This window comes from Microchirus variegatus (assembly GCF_963457635.1).
Source record: "Microchirus variegatus genome assembly, chromosome: 13".
Lineage (NCBI taxonomy): Eukaryota > Metazoa > Chordata > Actinopteri > Pleuronectiformes > Soleidae > Microchirus > Microchirus variegatus.
The window spans coordinates 3,708,417-3,728,123 of record NC_139814.1 but is presented as its reverse complement, the minus strand read 5'-3'; the positions used below and the strand labels follow the sequence as shown (position 1 = coordinate 3,728,123).

General features: G+C 41.0%; 1 protein-coding gene across 1 annotated transcript in view; it reads left to right on the top strand.

Moving 5' to 3' along the window:
• Positions 1-1,032: 1,032 nt before the first annotated feature.
• The window catches only part of ext1c (exostoses (multiple) 1c), a gene marked incomplete at both ends in the record, with an annotated part of 84,291 nt that continues 65,616 nt past the window's right edge, over positions 1,033-19,707 (top strand). The window contains one exon of the mRNA XM_083899909.1: positions 1,033-1,979. Coding sequence (XP_083756035.1) covers positions 1,033-1,979 — 947 coding nt within the window. The remainder of the gene's footprint in view (positions 1,980-19,707) is intronic.

Sequence of the window (19,707 nt, the reverse complement as noted above, 5' to 3'; positions counted from 1 at the left end):
CACTGCCCGTCACTGTGAGGTGTGTCCTCCCCCCTTACACACACACACACACACACACGCAGTATACTGTACTCGTCGGGAAAAGCCTTCTCACTATATCTTTATGTTGAATGGACGATTCATTGCTACATAACGGTGCTGTTTTTCTCATATTTTTCTCCTCTCCATCTCCACTGTATCTCAGTCCAACTGGAGTTTGAGGGCGCGCAATGATATCTAGTCCAGTCTGCTGCATTGTTAAAAGCACTTTGAAATAGAAAGGTTTTACTCACATTTGTAAGTAACTTATCAGGTTTGGATTCTTTTTTTTTTTTTGAGAGGGAGAGAGAGTCACATTTTTTTAAATTTTCGGTTTATGAGCTCAACCTGAAGATGGATTCACTTGAACAATCCCCCATCTGTTCTGCTTCATTGCTTTTTAATGTGATTGACACAATGAAAATCTGTCCAAATGAAAATATATCCAGTGAGCTATCAAAAGACAACAGTTTTCACTCCTCTTCCCAGAGCATGAACCAGTGTTACTTGCAGACTCGCTCTGTGTACTGATCTGTATTCTTGTTTGTTTACTTCTCTCCAGGAGGGGCCCTGCAGACAGCAGTCACGTCAGGCACCATGAGGCAGTGCGCTTGGCCTGAGAGAGCAGAGAAATCACCCTTCATCACTCCCAACCAGGCTGAGCAGCGGAAGAAATGCACACAGCAGCAGCAGCAGCAGCAGCAGCAGCGAGAGCAGAAACAGCAGCAGCGGCAGAGACGGGCTGACACACACATCTGAGAGCACAGTGGAGAGCTAATGGGGAAGACACAGAGAGACTGAGAGTCAGAAGCTCACATCGCGTCATCCTAAATGGCAGAGTGGCCTGGGCCACACTCTGAGGCAGCGATGTCCTTGTTAACACATTGTCCTCTGTTAGAATCTCCTCGTTATAAGCCACAAGTCAGTCCCACGCCCCTGTGAGGCCACAGAGCTGAGGGGCAGAGGAGGAGAGAAAAGTGACAGAGCGGAAAAGAGAGACAGTGACAGGCCTCCATGCAGGCGCGTAAGAAGTATGTCCTGCTGGTCTTGTGTGCGTGCTGCTGGCTAGTCCTCTTTTACTGGGGTGGAGGAGTCCAGCTGCGTATGCTGCGGCTGCTGACACGCCAGCGGGGCGAGGTCATGCGGCCGTGGCCCAACTGGACAGACCGGGCCTTCTTGCCCCGCTATGCCCACCTGGACGAGCTCCAGACCGACCCGGGGACGGTGGAGTTGCCGCACCAGCGGCGACAGGCTTGGTCCGCCGTTTACAAAGACAGCCGCTGTCGCATGGAAACCTGTTTTGACTTCTCGCGGTGTCGTCGCAGAGGACGGGAGGGATTCAGGGTTTATATTTATCCATCCGAGAAAAATGACCATGTGTCGGAGAGCTACAAGAAGATCCTGACTTCTATAACAGAGTCACGGTACTACACGTCCGACCCACGTGAAGCATGTGTGTTCGTGCTCGGAATAGACACCTTAGATCGGGACCAGCTATCAGGACAGTTCATCCCCAATATGGATGAGCGTATTCGTGGTTACCCATTGTGGAATGATGGGAGGAACCACCTGATCTTCAACCTGTACTCAGGCACGTGGCCCAACTACACAGAGGACCTGGGCTTCAACATCGGCCAGGCCATGTTGGCCAAAGCCAGCCTCAACTCTGAACATTTCAGGCCGGGCTTCGACATCTCCATTCCGCTATTCTCCAAGGATCACCCACAGAAGGGTGGCGAGCGAGGCTGGCTGGTGAGGAACACCATCCCGCCACGGAGGAAGTACCTGCTGATGTTCAAAGGGAAGCGTTATCTGACAGGAATCGGCTCCGACACCAGGAACGCACTCCATCACATCCACAACGGGAAGGACATTGTGTTGTTGACGACGTGTCGCCACGGGAAGGACTGGGAGAAGCACAAAGACTCACGCTGTGACCATGACAACTTGGAATATGAGAGGTAAGACAGTAATGAGGTGACGTTGAAAAAGAGAAAAACGAGGTGTGAGTCATAGTGGCACATGGATTTTCAAGTGTCAAGTGTTACTTCTTTAATTAGGATGTGGTGTTGTTTGAACTTCACACGTCGCTTCACTGGTTGCTCAGATGTTAAATTCTCTACAAACAGTGTCACTGGTAATGGATGCACCCCGACAGTTATTTCTGTCTCTCTTTTATTGCAGTGCTGTTTTTACTGTACCAGTTCTTGATGTTTGGCTGTTACTTCTGAGATCAAAGATTCTAGACACAGACGTCGCTCTCTGAACATGTAGACTCTGGTCAGGTTTAACAGCAGTTCTCTTGTTCCCATGTTAGAAATTCACTTTAACAGGATTTTGTTTTATAGTAACTGACCTTGAGCTCAAATACATATATTGTTATTCATTGCTTACATTAGGACAAAAATGTAATACTAATAATTAATTACAACTGGGTCAACACAAAGAACAGGGCTTTTTGTGTGTGAGGCCTTTTTAATCACACTTCCCATTCATTTGTTTTTTTATTGCTGCTGTTGTTGTTATTGTTGTTGCACGGAGAATAAGCTTTGCCGTCTTCACTTTAGTTGAAATTACATTTTGGAGATTATTGTTCAGATGCTGTGTGGAGTGGATAAGAGACATTGGGAAATGGAATTGCAATCATCAGCCGAGTGTGATGATTTATGACCAGATCTAATTAAGTTTCCAGCATACAGCATTTTTTTGTTGCGTGGTTGGAGAACAACATACAAAGACATTACACAATAGATTACACATTTTACAGTGCTTCAGTCTATGGGCTTTTCCAGAGAAAAGAGTGTGAGGGCTATTGTGAACTTAACATAATAAAAGCTAAAAGAAAGTAAGCATGCCTCATCCTCTGCCTTGTTTTCATTGGGGAACCAGTCACAAAGCCCTGGGGCATTAAAGGTGGGTTTAACACAATGACACGATATCCAGCAGCTTTTGTACACGTTCAATATGGCAGCTCTGGAAGAGCAGCTGTCTTTCCATTTGGCTGTTGCGTCCATTTTAAGCGACTTGCTCCACAGAGCTCCCCCAAACTGATTCATCACTCCTATTATTATTATTATTATTGTTCATTACATTTTTCTACAGCACTTTTGTAGACTCCCAAAGCGCGTAAAAATTACCCATTATTCTACATTAACACATTCTCACTGGTGGTTGTAAGCTACGTGTAGCCACAGCTGCTCTGGAGCAGACTGACTGAAGTGTGGCTGCCAAACGGCCCCTCTGACCACCACCATCATTCATACACACATATAGAGACAAACAACCATTCATTCATTTCATGTTTTTGCGAACTGTGGGAGGGAAAACCCACACACACACACACAGGGGAGAACATAGTACTGGGCGGTTTGACCAAAAATATATATGTCACGGTATTTTTCTAAATTCTAACGGTTTCACGTTATATGATGTTTTACAGAATTTTCTACTGGTTGAGAACAGAATTACTGCAGTAGGTTAACTTAGGATGCTCTATTTTACTGTCATGAATACTGTAGAATAACCACACAGGTTCACACAGGTGATGACAGCATTACGTCAATAACAGGACAAACTAATACAACCAGACATTACTACATATTTAGGTAGTTTATTTAAGTTTAAACTTATTTCACAACATATTATACATAAAAATAAGTAAATGAACTAATGACCAAGACTGTAGACCTCACTCACTCACTCTCTCACTCTCTCTGCACACACTGGTTTAAATGAACAATAAACAAATGTCGACTGGTGATCAGCGGAGTTTTGTGCAAGTAATTTAAGGTCCCGACTCTTATATATTATATTATTATATATTAACATTAATGAAACGTTGCTCGCCCACTCACAAAGCAGACAGCTGCGCCGCGGCTGAGCGGTTATGTTTTTCCATATTCGAATATTAATTTTCACCTGTGAATATCTGTTTTTAAAAACTATTTGAAAATATATTTGAATACAGAATATTCGTTGACAGCCCTTATGTCTATCCTATCCATCTTCACCTTCACGTAACACCAGAGTGCTTAAACCTCAAACCATGGGTGTTTAGATTGAAGAGAAGCACAATCTTGATATTCTCAGACTGCACGGTGCACTGTCTGCAACGTATGAAATACTAATTTGTGTGTGTACTTCTTGGTCTGTGACTGCCTGCCTAACCTAGAGCTCACCGCAGGTCACTGGTGGTGGTGGTGAGGTGGAGCGATGATGGGTATAGAACCACTGCAAATAACTGATAACGGAAGTAACATTACAATATATTCCAAGATGTGTTCACCACAACCATAAGCTATTGCATCGAAGTCATTCTCGTGTTATTGGTCTATTATTAGCAGAAGACACATATTTGGCAATAAACGTTCATTATTTACATTTGACATGACTTTTTTTGTAGTTTGACCATCTTGAAGCATTTTGGCCAAACCATAAATTGCCAATATACCTCATTCAGTAATTCAACTGTAGCCCACAAATAGAGTTGTTTTCAAAAGTCATTATCTTCAGTTTTCATATATGAGTAATAAAACCACATGGAGGAACAATAAGGCTCCGTTAAAGGGCCCATGTGCTTCCCTCAGACTTGCTTAACTTACACTTTGTGATAAATATCTGTGAGACTTAAGTGCTGACTGAGCTCCTCATTGTTCAGCCTCTGCTTGTCCATTCAGGGGCAGACACCATGAGCACAGTGTCTGATAGTGAGAAGAGGGAATCAGAGTAATGAAAGAATGAGGAAAAGTCAGCTCGTCGTGGGCTGCAGCGTCAGTTCAGATGACACAGAGATGCGTCTTTTAGTCTCTTTCTTATCTAACCTAAAGTCTTCTTCTGACATGTAAAGAGAGAATAATAGCGGTAGTCGAGTGGTTAAATAGGTGGACTTGTGTCAGGAAGGTTGTAGGATTGATTCAGTGTCAACATTATTTACCTTATTATTGTATAAAGCATTAATAAGCTTGTGATGCATAAAATATTACCATAAATAAATATATTGGGTGTGTGGTGGTAATTTGACACGATGTCTCACTCTAAGGTTTTGTCAGAAGTTGGCAGCCCTGCTATAACATGAAGGAAAAATGAAGGAAAGTTGTGTCAAATATCATGCATAAAGTTATTCCATCTGATATATCCATCCCTAGTCAACAGCTAATGTGACCATAAATGATTATACATCTTGATCTTTACTGAGAGAACAGAATTGTGTGTCTTAGAGCCACTCATTTATCATTTATGATAAAACGCTCGCTCCTTGCTCGTTGCTGACGGAGTTACATGTCAACCGCTCTGGCAACCTCGACTCTGGAAGGGAGGGGTGGAGTGGTGGGCGGGTACGACTCACTGCAGTGTTTTGATTTTGAGTGTAGTAACCGTTTTTGGCCACATTGTTACAGATAGCACCTTTAAGAATAGCTTCGTCTAGTCTAGGCAGTCCCTTTTACGACTTTGACCCGGAGTCGGATACAGAGTCAGAAGACACTGTCGCTCGTGAAACACCTCCACAACGGACGTTCTTCTTCTTCTTCTGTGGTTCAATGTACGCAAATGGATGTGCCCCCGTACTAGTGCCCGGAGCAGGAGGATCGGCTGTTTAGGAGAAGTGATCCTCACATCACGATTCCAGGCTTTTTCAGACTGCTTGCAGAGCCCGAGAATACAATAAAACTCGGCGTTCTCAGCAGTGGCTGAACTGTTTCGAAACTTTAGGGCTTCATATATGGGGTAATGGCACAGACCCAAAAAACAACGTTAATTGGAACGTCCGGTCTATGTGAGCTTTAAAGGTTTAAAGTGCGTTAATGCGAGAATATGCGTTGTCAGTACACAATTAGTACATGTCTAAATGACATGTAGAGGAAAAAAAGGCGTTTCAGAAAGAAATAATGGACCTTTAGATTTACGTTAAAATGAAATTGATAAACTGTAAAGAAAATAGTTCCTTCATGATCTTGTTAAACATTTAAACAGTGTGCTAGTGAAATGCGTTTTCTCCATTGGACCCAAATTTCTTTATCAAATAATTAGCAATTTAAGTTAAGCATTCTTTTTACAATTTCAGATATTATTATCATCAGCAAGTTTGATGGTCGTTCAGATCTTACGCTTACAGTCAACTTCGGCTTGTTTACGTTGGGCTGGTCCAGTAAAGGCGAGAAGCAGCTCCACACTATGAATAAGCTCATTTATCTCACACAGTCCAGTTGAGGGGTGTGGGCGGGTGTGTGTGCAAAGGCAAGGAGAGGAGGGTAGAAGGGGAGGTGTTGAAGTCCCGCGTGGTATTTTGCGGTGGTTTTGGCTACAGAGGGTGTGAGGGTGTGAATGGAGGAGGCGATGTGAGAGACAGGTGCTGTTTGTAAGAACAACACTCAGGAAAAGGTGGAAGATTTTTCCCCCTCTCTCTTTCTTTGTTTCCTTTTGTATGTCTCTGGAAACAGGAGGCTGTTAGTCTTGGAGAGACAGAGAGAGGGTGAGTACTTCAGGGGGGTCTTGTGTTAGGAGTGCATGTGTGAGGGGGTTTTTTCTTCTTCTTTGGTCTCATAAACCATTTTCAGACATGAACCCTGGAAAATGTCTCAAAAATTAAGTACAGATTTTTTTCCCTGGCTATTGCCAGTTACATATATTCACCCACCATTTTATTAGGTACACCTGTCCAACTTTAGATACATTAACGTAAGAAAATCCTTTATTTACATGTACATAGAAAATATAAACTAATAAGATAATAAACAATATAGAATAGAATTTGCAATATAGACTGTGAGTAATCACAATATGAGCATGAGTTTGATATTGTGTCAACAGGATTACACATGAACTTTTGCACTTTGTAAATTAGACTGATGATATTGAACATGGTATGGGAGAAGTGTTTGTTAATATAAATACCTCATCAGCCAATCACATGGCAGCAACTCTGGGAAGTAGAAATGGTCCAGACGCCCTGTTTAAGGTCAAACCAAGCATCAAAATAAGGAAAAAAAGGAAGTAATTTAAGTGACTTTTAAACATCGTTGTAGGAGCCAAACAGGCTGAGTATTTTAAGGAACTGCTGATCTAGTGGGATTTCACACACAACCATATCTTGGGTTGACAAAGAATGATCCAGATAAGTGAAAATACTCAGCGAGCAGCAGTGAAAAGGCTTTGTTGATGCTCAAAGGTTAGAGGAGAATGAGGACTGGTTCAAAAGGATACAAATGCAACAGTATAACTATTGCAATAACATTATTACCAAAGTGAGTGGAAGACCATCTGTGAAAGCACAACAAATAGAACCCTCAAGCAGAGCTACAGTAGCAGTGTCCTGGTATATAATATAGAAATATAATAATATATAAAGTGGCAGATGAGTGTATGATGGACGCAGTGGGAATTTGTGTGGTCAACCACTTTCAGGAGGGCAGGAGAATGCTTTTCCTGATGTATTCTCACATTGGCTCACTCTGACATCTTAATACTGAGGTAAAAAGACTAAAGTCTTTCATACATTCAGCCTCTTCAGGAGGATTTAGTGAACATTTCTGTTACAGTATATCCTAATACACAAGATATATGTGAAAATGCACTGTAAATATCTACTGTTTATCATCTATAAAACATGATCTGATCAGATAATACCTGCTTTATTTCTTGGCTTTTTAATGGTAAATAAAGGACAGTTCCATGTGTTAGAAACAATGAAATGTACTATTAATATGGTCAAATTCTGCTATAACACAAATAAGTGTAATTAAGTGAGTTTAAATATAATTTTGTCCATTCTATTTGTATCAATATACTGTATATATATATAATATATAATATAAGTACATGATGGTTATCAATGTCAACACATACTTATCACGATATGATTAAATCCAAAATCTAAGACCATGTCTTCTGTCATGTCAACATATAGATATACTGTAATGTTGATCATGTGTATTGCTCAGCCTTAGTCTGTGGCATCAACATGAATGAAAGAAAAAGAGGACAAAGGAACATTCTGTGTGTGGAGACCTGGTTCAAGCCAAGTAGAGACAAAGTCCTCATCTGTCCAACCCTCTGCTCTACATGTTACCCTAGTTTTTCAGATCTCTTAATTTGAATTCCAGCTGCTGCACAAATAACAATGACTGTGTCACTGAGCAATCATGTCTTTGTGTGTGTGTGTGTGTGTGTGTGTGTGTGTGTGTGTGTGTGTGTGTGTGTGTGTGTGTGTGTGTGAGAGAGAGAGAGAGAGAGAGAGAGAGAGAGAGGGACTGTCACTGCTACACATGCGTGAGCTTGCGTGTGTGTGTGTGAGGCTCTTAGAAGGTGGTACCAGGTTAATGAGCGCGTTGCATCTGGTCCACCAGCAGATTAGCCCACAGAGACCAGGACAAGAAGCCGACCAACAGACAAAGGGTGAGAGAGGGGGGAGGAAGGGGAGGGAGGGAGGGGTGCTCGGAGACGAAGGGAAGAACAAACCATCATTGAACCTGAATGCACCACGCACCACCATTTTGGGGCTGTAAAACAACTGCCTCCAAAGTTAACACTTTAAATTGTGTTTAGCATTAATTTAAAATAATTAAATACTAAAACAGACAAAACAAAACAAACAGTTTAGATAAGACAAGGCTTAATCTGAATTCTTAAATATGAGAGATGCTAATCTTGGCTCATTACCGTCCCCAACACACCTATATTTCCCAGAACCAATTAAATTGTTTACGTGGGTTCAAAAAAAGTTCAGCTGGAATTAGTGCACAGGTGTTGAAACCTGCAGCGTTTGTGTTTTTAAAACCATGAAATCTCATTTTTGTAGTTTGGCGTTTAACTCAGGAGCTGATGTTGTAGTTACAACACACACACAAAAAGGATTTGCTAATATATGAGTTGCTAATATTCATATTCCTGTGGAGGTGTTGCAGAGCAAGGTCAATTGTAAAAACTCCCAAAGAGTCAAAACCATAATTTGAAAAATGTATAATCTCAATATACTTCCTACTTTTAATCAAATTAGTTCATTTCTCTTCTTATTGTTGTTTGTTGTTTTGAGCCATCTGATACCCTATATGTCTGCCCTAATACAACAGTGAAGGGAATTATTGCAAAATAGAGAAACCTCAATCAACATTTATTCTGCATATTCCAAGCCTGCATGATCCAATACTATTAACACAGTAAGTCTTTGAAAATGCTCCAATGAAAAACTGTGAGGTCTAGGGTTATCCTGTGCTGGAAACCTCTTCTTCCCTGACCCTCTTTTTGGAGTCCCTGCTCTAAAATGACATGCCCAAACTAAATAGAGTAAACCTCTGCAATTACAAGCTCTACGTGGATTATCTTGGTATCAAAATAACACTGGTGAGATTCCACCAGAGGTGTAAATTTCACTGTAGATGCCACTGTGTCAGAGTAAATGTACATGGAACACAGCATTACTGAAGGATTTTTTCTCTTGCATAAAAGAAATAGTGCATTTTAAAGCAAATATCACCTTTAAAATATGCAGTAGGGGCTTAAAAACACATGGAGGTCATGTAACAACATGTGGACATGAGTTGTGCAAAGATGTTGAAAAAATGATGCTGCTGAAGTGAAGCAGAGTAAAATGGCAGAGGTTTCAGTAAAGAGGTGTCTCAGCGTTCTCTCTTTTGGCACAGTTTGGCACAGTTTGGCACCATTTGAGATTTGTTAGGTACCAAATTATTAAAACAATGACAGATAATATGTCTAGATCATTGATAATAACTACTTTTGCTGGCAGAGACAGTTGAGAGGAATAGTAATATTAAGGATCTTTATAATTGGTTAGGAAAAAAATCTCTTTCTCGTAGTTGTTAGTGCGTCGCCCAAATCACCCCTATACACCGTCTGCCCATGGTGCAACCTTTGTTCAACTAAGGTGGTTTGTAAGATACATATTTATGCACATTTACAGACTAATTACCCATGTCTCTTCCTTTTCTAATCGCATAATTTCACCCTAGCATAGCATAATTTCACGAACTATATATTGGTTGGTAACTAATACCTGAAACTCCCATCAAAGTGTCCCAGTGTGCACATGTGTGAATGGATTACGAATGATAGGAAAGAAAGCAAAGGATATAGCAGAGAGATTAGAAGTTAGAGTCAGAACATGTTGATACACAAGGCAATAGAATAGAAGATGCAGGACAGAAAGATGGAAAGATGAAAGGTTTTTAAAACCTTGGAAAAAGACAGAAGGATACTGCAGATAACTTAAGGCAAAAGAGAGAGAGACAGGACCATAGGGAGGGTGACGGAGAAAAACACGATTTGGAGGAGAAAGGCAAATTGAGGCAAGGGAGAAGCTGTGCTGCAGTCTAATGGCCTAGTTTCCCTCACTTAAGAGAATTCTTGCAGAAAGGGAAACGTGCATTGTACAGTGAATGTAAATGAGCAAAAGTGTGAAAAAGGGAGAAAAGAGAGGGGAGGAAGACAGAGAGGGATGTTTAGGAGCCACAAAAGGTGCCACAGAACACACAAAGATCTCAGGTTCCAAATTGGACCGAGCAAAAGAGGAAGTTTGTGAAGGGGAATGGATGCTGGTTGAACAGAGATGGACAGGACTGAAAAGAAAAGCAGGGATTTAAATGAACAGGAGGATGTTTAATGGCAAAAGACTCTCACTCTCTGTTTGGCCTTGGCGTTCATCAGTGTTGGAAACCGAGGGGTTTTTATTCATGACCCTCCTCAAGGCAGCTCAAGGTTGAAAGAAGAAGAGTGAGCAATCAGACTTCATAACCTGACTAACACTTCTGGTTGAATGCAGAATCACACGTATCAGAACTGAAGGGCTGCAGGAAAAGTGATTTAATAGTTTAATAGGTTATTGATCATTTCATGACCTCTGGTATAAGGAGTTTATACTATACCACTATTTTCTGTCTCTACCCGTAGGCAAGACACTTAACCCCACACCCACTACTGACAGCTGTGACATGCATATGAATGGCTATTAACATTTGTGAATGTATGGGTGAACAGGTGTGAATGGCAAACAAAAATGTAGTGCAAAGCAGCTTTAAGAGGTCATCAACACTACGAAAGTGCTATATAAATACAGAGCAGTTACCATCATATCTGCTGTCAATCACACCATAAAGCAAACCCTGCTTTATGGTCCGTTTCAATGGGACCACATTTTACATGAAGGACATCATACTGTAACAACAGAGTTCTTTTTGCAAACAGTGGAGTTGCATATTTATGGCCATTCAAGGTACTTCCAGACACAAGGACAATAGCTGTGTTTCAATTCAAGGTCAGGAGCATTAGTTGGCTGCACCAGCTAACCGGATGTCGAAAACGTTGTTAAATTGGGTCTATGGAAATTGCGTCACCAGGTTTTTTGCGCCTTTATTGTTCTTGTGAAGTGTTACTTCTGGAACATTTTGGGATATGCTTGGCCGAGAAGGTTCCACCCATTGTAGCCTTCACAGTGATTCAAATGTCGGCAGATTTTGGACGGGCCTTGTTACTGCACGGTCGTGCCAGTGCCGCATTTCCCGCTTTACCTTTGGCCACAGATGATCAGGGACCCCCTCGTGTATTCACTACACTGAAAGCTGGAAGTAACTCTTTTAGAAGTGCTCTCATCCGTGCATGTGTAATTTTACAGAACATTTGCTAACTTTTATGCATTCATGTGCATGTAAAGGCAGTGTGACCATTCCCACAAAGGACTTCAGTGTGGTGTGTCAAAAATGAATCAGCACTGGAAAGAAACACATTGACACTCTTATCTGCTGGCAGACATTAACAAAGAATGGCTCCCATGGCTGTGTAGTCTCTGCTCCTGTACGTGCACAGTTTAAATGAATATGTGGGTGTGTGTGTACGCAGAGTAGTGTGTGTTTTTGGATCTTTGAACAGCGCACAATGGCGTGTGCAATTTGAGAATTTGGCGAACATAATAAGAAATGCTGCAGCCCACTGTAATTAGGGCCTGTGAGATTGAACTTCTGAAGGTGCTGTGGTTTGAGTGTGTGTGTGTGTGTGTGTGTGTGTGTGTGTGTGTGTGTGTGTGTGTGTGTGTGTGTGTGTGTGTGTGTGTGTGTGTGTGTGTGTGGTTTGTGTGGCCCACGTCTGCTGTCTCTGTTTAGAATACTTGGAAAAGAGAGGCAGCCTTGTGATTCTCTGGCACTTCTTCACTCCATCCTCCATTCTGTTTTCCTCTCCTCTCCCAGCTCTTGTCTTTTGTAATCCTACTCATCAGTCTTCATCCACCCCAGTGCTTTTGACAAGTCTGGTCAGACATGCAGTATTTATGAAGTCACAAAGATCTTCACAGCGCAGAAAAGGCTACACCCAGTGCTTGAATTGAACCTGCTGGCTCACTAACCTTTGTTGCCCATGGACTTGTTTGTTTTTCTATAAAGGTCCAGTTGGTAAGAAGGCGAGTGCAGATTGAAACAAACAGAGGACTCCTCCGCTCACCCTCCTTTCCTTTAGCATGTCAGGGTCTGTCAGTGGCCTTTGCGTACCAGAAAGGATGTAAACACTCTTTCACAACTCTCTCTCCAGTTTCCTCCTTCTTCTCAATTGGTTAATGCTCTTTGGCAGAGCTGCTTTTCTTCATCGTTGCTGTAAGCTTTGGCTTCAAAATGTGAAACCGACATCCATTCAGGGCAGTTCTGGAAACATGGTGGCGCAAAATGATTTGTATTCCAAAGAGATCACCCATCCATACCACTTATCCGTTTGTTGTTGTAGGATGAACACATGAACACATCTCAAATTAAGTTTAGTGAGAGGTAACCTGGACAGGTTGCTAGTTCTAACATACAGAGTTTATTCACTCTCACATTCACAGTTATGGTCAGTTTGGAGCCTCCAACTAACTAAAGGCACAATATATGGACCCCAGCAGGATTTGTCCATGGTTTCCATGGTGGCCCACTTTGGGCCCATGCCCGTTTAGTACCCTGGGTTCCTTGTGGGAACTAAATGGGCAAGGGCAAATTATGCAGATTTCAGTAACATGTGGGCAAACAGGGATGGGGCCACCATGGAAACCATGAACAAACCCACTTCGGACCCATATTGTCAACTCAAATAAAACTCAGGCAGTCAGTCAGTTGGGAAACCCAAAATATGATCTGTTATTGCCTCATGTTGTCGTACCTCAAAACTGTTCCATCCTTTTCAATATCTGTTTTTGAGGGAAGACTTTTATACTTTTCCTCTTTCCATCAGTCACCAGTACCATGAGACTTCTATCAGACTCCTACTGACCTATTATTTTTCCAAAAAGAAAGACCTGATCCAAAGAGTAGAGACAGATCCAGTCTGAATAGACCAGAAGATAATTCAATGCGATCCAATTCAGTCAACCCAAACTCAGACAGTAGCATTGTGTGCTAATGTCTCAAAATATGTAACATATTTTTTCCATCTTCTCCTCAAACAATGAAATGTCTGCAGCCAACGGGGTGATAGACAAATTCAAACATTACATACATAAATTCATGATCTCTCCTGGTGGTTATGAATCAGAGAACAGTGTGGCCTGTTTTTATGACTGTTAGTGAACTGGTAGATGTTTGGCCAAGAAATATTTTGTCTGGGTTTGAGTCCTAATCTAAAAATTTCAGCGAAGGTTATTATTTTTCAGCCGCAGCTATGATTGAGGGAGACATGTTGACAGGGTTCCAAAAGGCATGTTCACAAGATCACAAAATTGGCAGTGATGATTTTGGAGGTAACATTTCACCCGATGCTTACTGTTAAATCCTATGGTTAGCCTCCTACTTCTTTAGCGCTGCTGTTTCAGTTTGTCTTGTCTTGTTAGTTCATGCCGTCCATTTTCAGAATAGCTTAGAATGTATCGATCAAGTTTTATTTTGGCGATGCCTTTTTTGTTCTTGTTTTCCTTATGTCACCCTTGTAAAACCAGAGAAACTGGAGCCACACCACTAGAACAGGTAATCAAAAGGTCTCAAAAGGCCTTGTGCTTTACAGGCATCAGCACACGTCAACCCGACATACAGGCTATAGTTTAAATCCCTGCATTGCAAACAGCTGTTAATAGCATTGATGCATGTACAGTATGTGTGTACTTTCTTTCTCTTTAATCTAGTTCACTGTACACAACATTTCCACCCAGTTTTCTAGTTTTAAACTCTAGTTTTAAACCCTCCCGATCGCTATGTGACTGTCAGGCTTAAGTAACTATTCAAAGATATGATTAAAGAAGCTCATTAAAACCTTGCCAATATAGCTCAGACACCAATCTGATGTCTAGCTTGGTGTAAGTTTGATCCAAATGTGTGATAGGTACAACTACCCCAACCAATCAGAGACCAGGACAGGGAGAAGACAGCAGCATTGCAGGAGTACATCACCAGTATGAAAGATAACAAAAAAAAAGGCAGGCAAGTTAAAAATAGAAATACAAAACAAAATTTCAGTGGTTGACCTGAAGACACGACAGAGCAAATGAATCCTAGTTTCACCCAACATTTGTCACAACTGGCATTTTCGTGGGCATCAGTCACACAAAAACTGATATCGATGTGTTTCCCAAACTTTCTATATATCGACCCACTTAAGATGGAAAACTACTGTGACCCAAACACATTATCAGTGATAATTAAAAGCCATATCTGTAACACCAAATATTATTAGGTATGAAGTAGGTAGGTAGGAATAGGTAAACAAATTATTTCCAGGAAATGTTGGGTTAATGTATTATAGCCTCTTTTGGGGACCCCCCAAAAAATCCCCATAATCATCTGTGGGTCCTGACCCAGTATTTAAGAAACTCTAGGGTGAACTCATAAGAGAAGCTAGACTCCTAAATACAGCAGGATGTGGAGTATGAACTGCACAGCAGTCCTTCGAAAGCAAATCTACTTGGGATGCATCCTCTGCTACAACTGCATCACTTTAATTCGAGCATCTTCTTCCTCCTCTCCCTGATTTTTTTCATAACGTACAGCACAGCCCTGCAAAGCCTCCTTCCATGTCTCTGAGCTCCTGTGTATAATTTATCAACAGACTCTGTTTCTCCATGGAGGCCAAACTTTCTTGACAGCACAGCTGCGTCCGTGGTGTTGCACACAATGTTGTCACGTGCCATTGTGTTGGTTACATGCACAGTTTTATGGTCATATGCATGTTCACAAACACTCATGAATGGTCCCGTCTTTGCTAATCTGTGCATTTCTGCCCTGACACCATGTTCCCATACCCCCCACACTCTTCCCTTTATGCATAATTTGACGATGTGGCCAGATTCAGTACTGTACAGCCCAGTTTCATTAAATCTGCTGTAATAGTGTATACAATAAAATACTGTTAAATACTGTGGTTAAAACCTGCAGGTGAACACAGAGAATCATTGAGCAGCGATGGAGGAGTGGAATTTTCTTCTCTGGTGTTAATGAATATTGCACCACAAGGTCGGGTGTATAATATTTAGAGTTCGTTAGCATTATATTATATTAGCCATAATATTTGTATAAATGTACAATTTATTAAAAGTACAAATTGTTTGGTTTTCATAGCCTTGCGCCACCTTGTTTCCACAACACCCCGAATGGAAAACCAGTTTTGAAGTGGAAGCTCATTTCACACAAAAAATACATCCTTTCTGGTATGCAAAGGCCACCATAGTTCCCTGACACTGATGGGAAAACAATTTGTATTTATGTATTTTTATGCAAAACCTTATTTATAGAGGGTTTAATCATGTTTTAAATGATATACACATATATTTGCCAAAGCATTAAAGAGCAGTTTTAAGATTAAATAACTTATTGGTTTGCCAGGCTGTGAATACTCCCTTTGATTACCTAAGTACTGATTGCAATCTGGGCAAAAAGCCCTTTGTTAGAGACATTTATTCTGTTAGGCCAAGATTCAACCAGAATTCAACCCCCAGTTGTGGGCCTGAACCAGACCATGTTAGGGCTGTAATGAACAAATCTCTGGACTGTTGCTATGGTGTTGCAGGCTGCATTTGACATTAATTTTGTAACTTTCCAAAACCAACAATCCATGTCGGGTGTAAAATGAACCAAATATTCATATTTTTCCAGTCTTCAGTCCGCTATGTACCATTGTTTAGTCATTCCGCCTGCTTGTTTTGTTGTCTGAGGTTTGGATGAGGTTCCACTGTGCTATCTGCAAACCACAAGGGAACACCCAAGCTGTAGAGATCATTTTCTAGCATAACCACTGCCTGTGACTGACACTGGTTAGAATGCTGCTTTTCTCTATCAGCTCATCATTGTTCACTCTCTGTAGCCTCCGTTTTGTTCTCTCTTTAAAAATTTAGAATACATGAAGTTGGATTACGAGTCCATCAGGTGACTATCAGTTTTGTTAAGGCTGATCGTTTGGCCTCGGGGCTCTGTCAGTAGTGTGGATGTCCTCTTAATGGGTGTCCATTCAGCCCTCTAATCAGTCCTTTTATCAACACAGGCTAACACCACAGTGATCATAGCAGAGCCTCTGGCGACCATGCTCGCTTTTGTTGAGGCCAACTGGAGCATAAAAGTGTAGACAATGACAACGGCAGTTGGAAGAGAGAGACACAGAGAAAGACGTTTCTCTTATGCAGTTAAAGGAGTTAAATGTGCCCCCGATTTCACTTGTTAACCGTTTTTTTGATAGCATCAGTTTGAACTTTGACATGATCAACTGATTCTGTCATAATTAATATAAGAAGAGGAGAATCTTGCATTTGCATAAACCAGACCAATACATACAGGTGCACCATTCAATGAGAGTCTTTCATGTGCATGTGCACAAGTATGACCATAACACCAACATGATTTGTAATGATATATTCATACTTTAATGAAGTTGGTCCCTAATTTGCAGCTATAACAGCTTCCACACTTCTTGGAAGATTTTCCTCAAGATTTTGTAGGAATTTGTGTCCATTCATTCTGTAGCATTTATGAGGTCAGATTCTGATGTTGGATGAGAAGGCCTGGCCCACAATCTCTGTGGGGACGAGTCAAGTTCTTCCAAACCATGTCTTTGAGTCCTTGCTTTGTGCACTGGGGCAATTTGTTTGAACAAATTGTTGCCACAAAATTGTCAGCATTGTCCAAAATGTCTTGTATGCTGAAGCATTAAGATTGACCATCATTGGAGGCCTAGCCCAAAGCCTGATTGAAACACCTGAATTCAATACTTGTGTGTGGCCAAATATGTTTGTCCATATAGTGCATCTTTAGTATTTAATTCAAACCATTAAGCAGTAAAATCATGACTTACAGCCCTACAATTCTGTAATTGTAGTTTGATTCAGATGATTTCTGAGCAATAGCTCCAAAAAAATAAGAGCCATTTCTCATTTGCCTTGGATATTTGCTGCAAAATTAGGTCAAAATCTTGTATATCTTGTAGTGTAAATTTGCAATAAGATGAAAAGGCGTTTTAATGGCAGTTTCCTTTTTTCTCTCTCTCTTTGATGTAGAATGAAGCACTTTGATTGGTGGGTCTTGAGATGAATGACTGATAAGGGTTCAAAGGATTATATAATATGTTCCACACGATCAGCAAAAATGATCTATAGTCCCAGTTTTTTAATATAGCAGTGGAATATTGGAGTTAAACTGGGGTTTGGGAGAAGCTGTGACTCGGTAACCTTTTTTTATGAAACAATTTCATAACCCTGTGGTGTATATCACATAATTATTTCTCTCATATCACCTATATTGAAGTTCTTGTAGCACCGCTGTTTTATTAATGTTTCTATTTTCTAAAGTGTAAGGGCAATTTTTATCTGCATTTATTTGAGCCTGTCACACCTTATTATTATTATTATTGGTGAAAATTCCGTCCAACAAGACCCTTGAATTTATGTGCCATCAGATCAGCATGTATGTAACGCTTTTTCAAGTGTCTTGAATCCTGGGTTGCTTACAGTACTGATGCTTACTGATGCTTCGCTACAATAAATGTCACAGCCTCCGTTATCTCCTGATGTCGTGGTGGGATATGGGGCGGCATTGTAAAGAGTGTCCTTAATAGAGGACTGTGTTGCGGTGGCACTGGCTGAATAAGTTGGTCGTGTTGCCTTCAGGAGCAGACGCGACATGATGTTTTTACGATCGTGAGAAGCCAAAATCGAAATCATGATTAAAATTCTCTTAATCGTCCAGCCCTACTATCCACGTTTTCATTTTCAATTAGGATGAAAAATCGGGACAGACGCTGAATTTTGCGTGACGCGGGACAAAGGTTATAATTGCTGTACAGTACAATGTAAAGCAGGACAGGTGGTCACTCTATCCCCCAGTTACATGGGGGGTTCTTGATATAGTTGTGTTCCATCTTGGTTATTATTTATATGTGTGTGGGCAGTGAAGGCAACACAGCATGTTGTTTTGTTCTCTGAGAAGAAGTGGGTATTTTTCTCCATAACTAAAGCTCCTGAGTATAAGACAACATCTGCTTTCAACATCCTGCTTCACCAATAAGCAGCAGATTAAGCCAAAGCCATTGTCAGCTTTACCCCCACCATTGTAAAGTGGCATATACTGTACTTGTTTTCAGTTCATGGTGTACTTCTTCAGAATCTATTTGGACTGACAGCACACGTACAGACCGTCTCCTGCTTTCACAATCTTGTTGTTCAATTCCAATTCATTGCCACTTCAGGTGTTTGAAATGATATCAGTGGATAAGAGATTGTTCACAGAGACTCTATTATCTGAGGAGCACTTCATGTACTCCTTACACTCGTCTTCAAGGAGAACACAGGCTTCTTCTTTAATTAACAGATGAGCAGAGAGAAATTGGGGCAGACTTTGAACAGTTCTGCAGTCGCTGTTCTCCTGCTGTTGTGTTGTTGACCCGACAACCTCTTTGTTAAATGGTGTTGGTTAGTGTCCATTTTAGTAGTAGGTCCAAATATTGGAGTGAAGTGGCTAGCATTGTTGTCCCTGTATGTGTGGGTTCTCTGTGGGTACTCCAGCATCCTCCCACAGTCCAAAACCATGCAGATTAGATTAAATGGACTCTAAACTGACCATAGATGTGAATGTATGATCCTCATGTGGAGGGTAAAGTGTTAGCAATTGAGTGAGTTTTACCAGAGCGTAGTGTAAGAATATTAATGTAGATTTTATAGAAGCCCTTAGTGTTTTTATGTAGCTCAATACAGAATTCATGAGCTGGAACATGCTGCTGTCTCTCTGGTGTTTTGCTGCTCCAGCACAGTGGAACATTGCACCACTGTTATACTGCTTATCTGGTTGAGGAGAGACAGGGTGGTGAGTTGGTCAGCACTGATTTCTCAAGAAGCTTCTAGTATTAAGTCCAGGCTATGTTGCTTAACCTATATGTTATGATGACATAAGTTACCATGGAGATGTGGCGTTAGCCTGGTCTGGAGCAGGTTAAGTTCCAGGATTTATTAAATCTCATCCCTCATCACAGCAGCAGTCACCACAAATGGAAACCAATAGTTAACCCACTGCCCACTACTCTGTTTTCACATTCAAATATACCCACTGTCATTATATAAACATTTATGATTGTTGATTACAATAATTAATTAATTACAATAACTTTATATTAATACACACAATAGAAATATAAAAACACACCAAGAGTAACATGATGTTGCTTTATTGAATAAGGATAAATCAAAGCAAGTAAATCAGCTCCTATCAAAACTGAACTCTGTACAAAGACCGAAAGCACAAATTCAAATCCTATTATAGA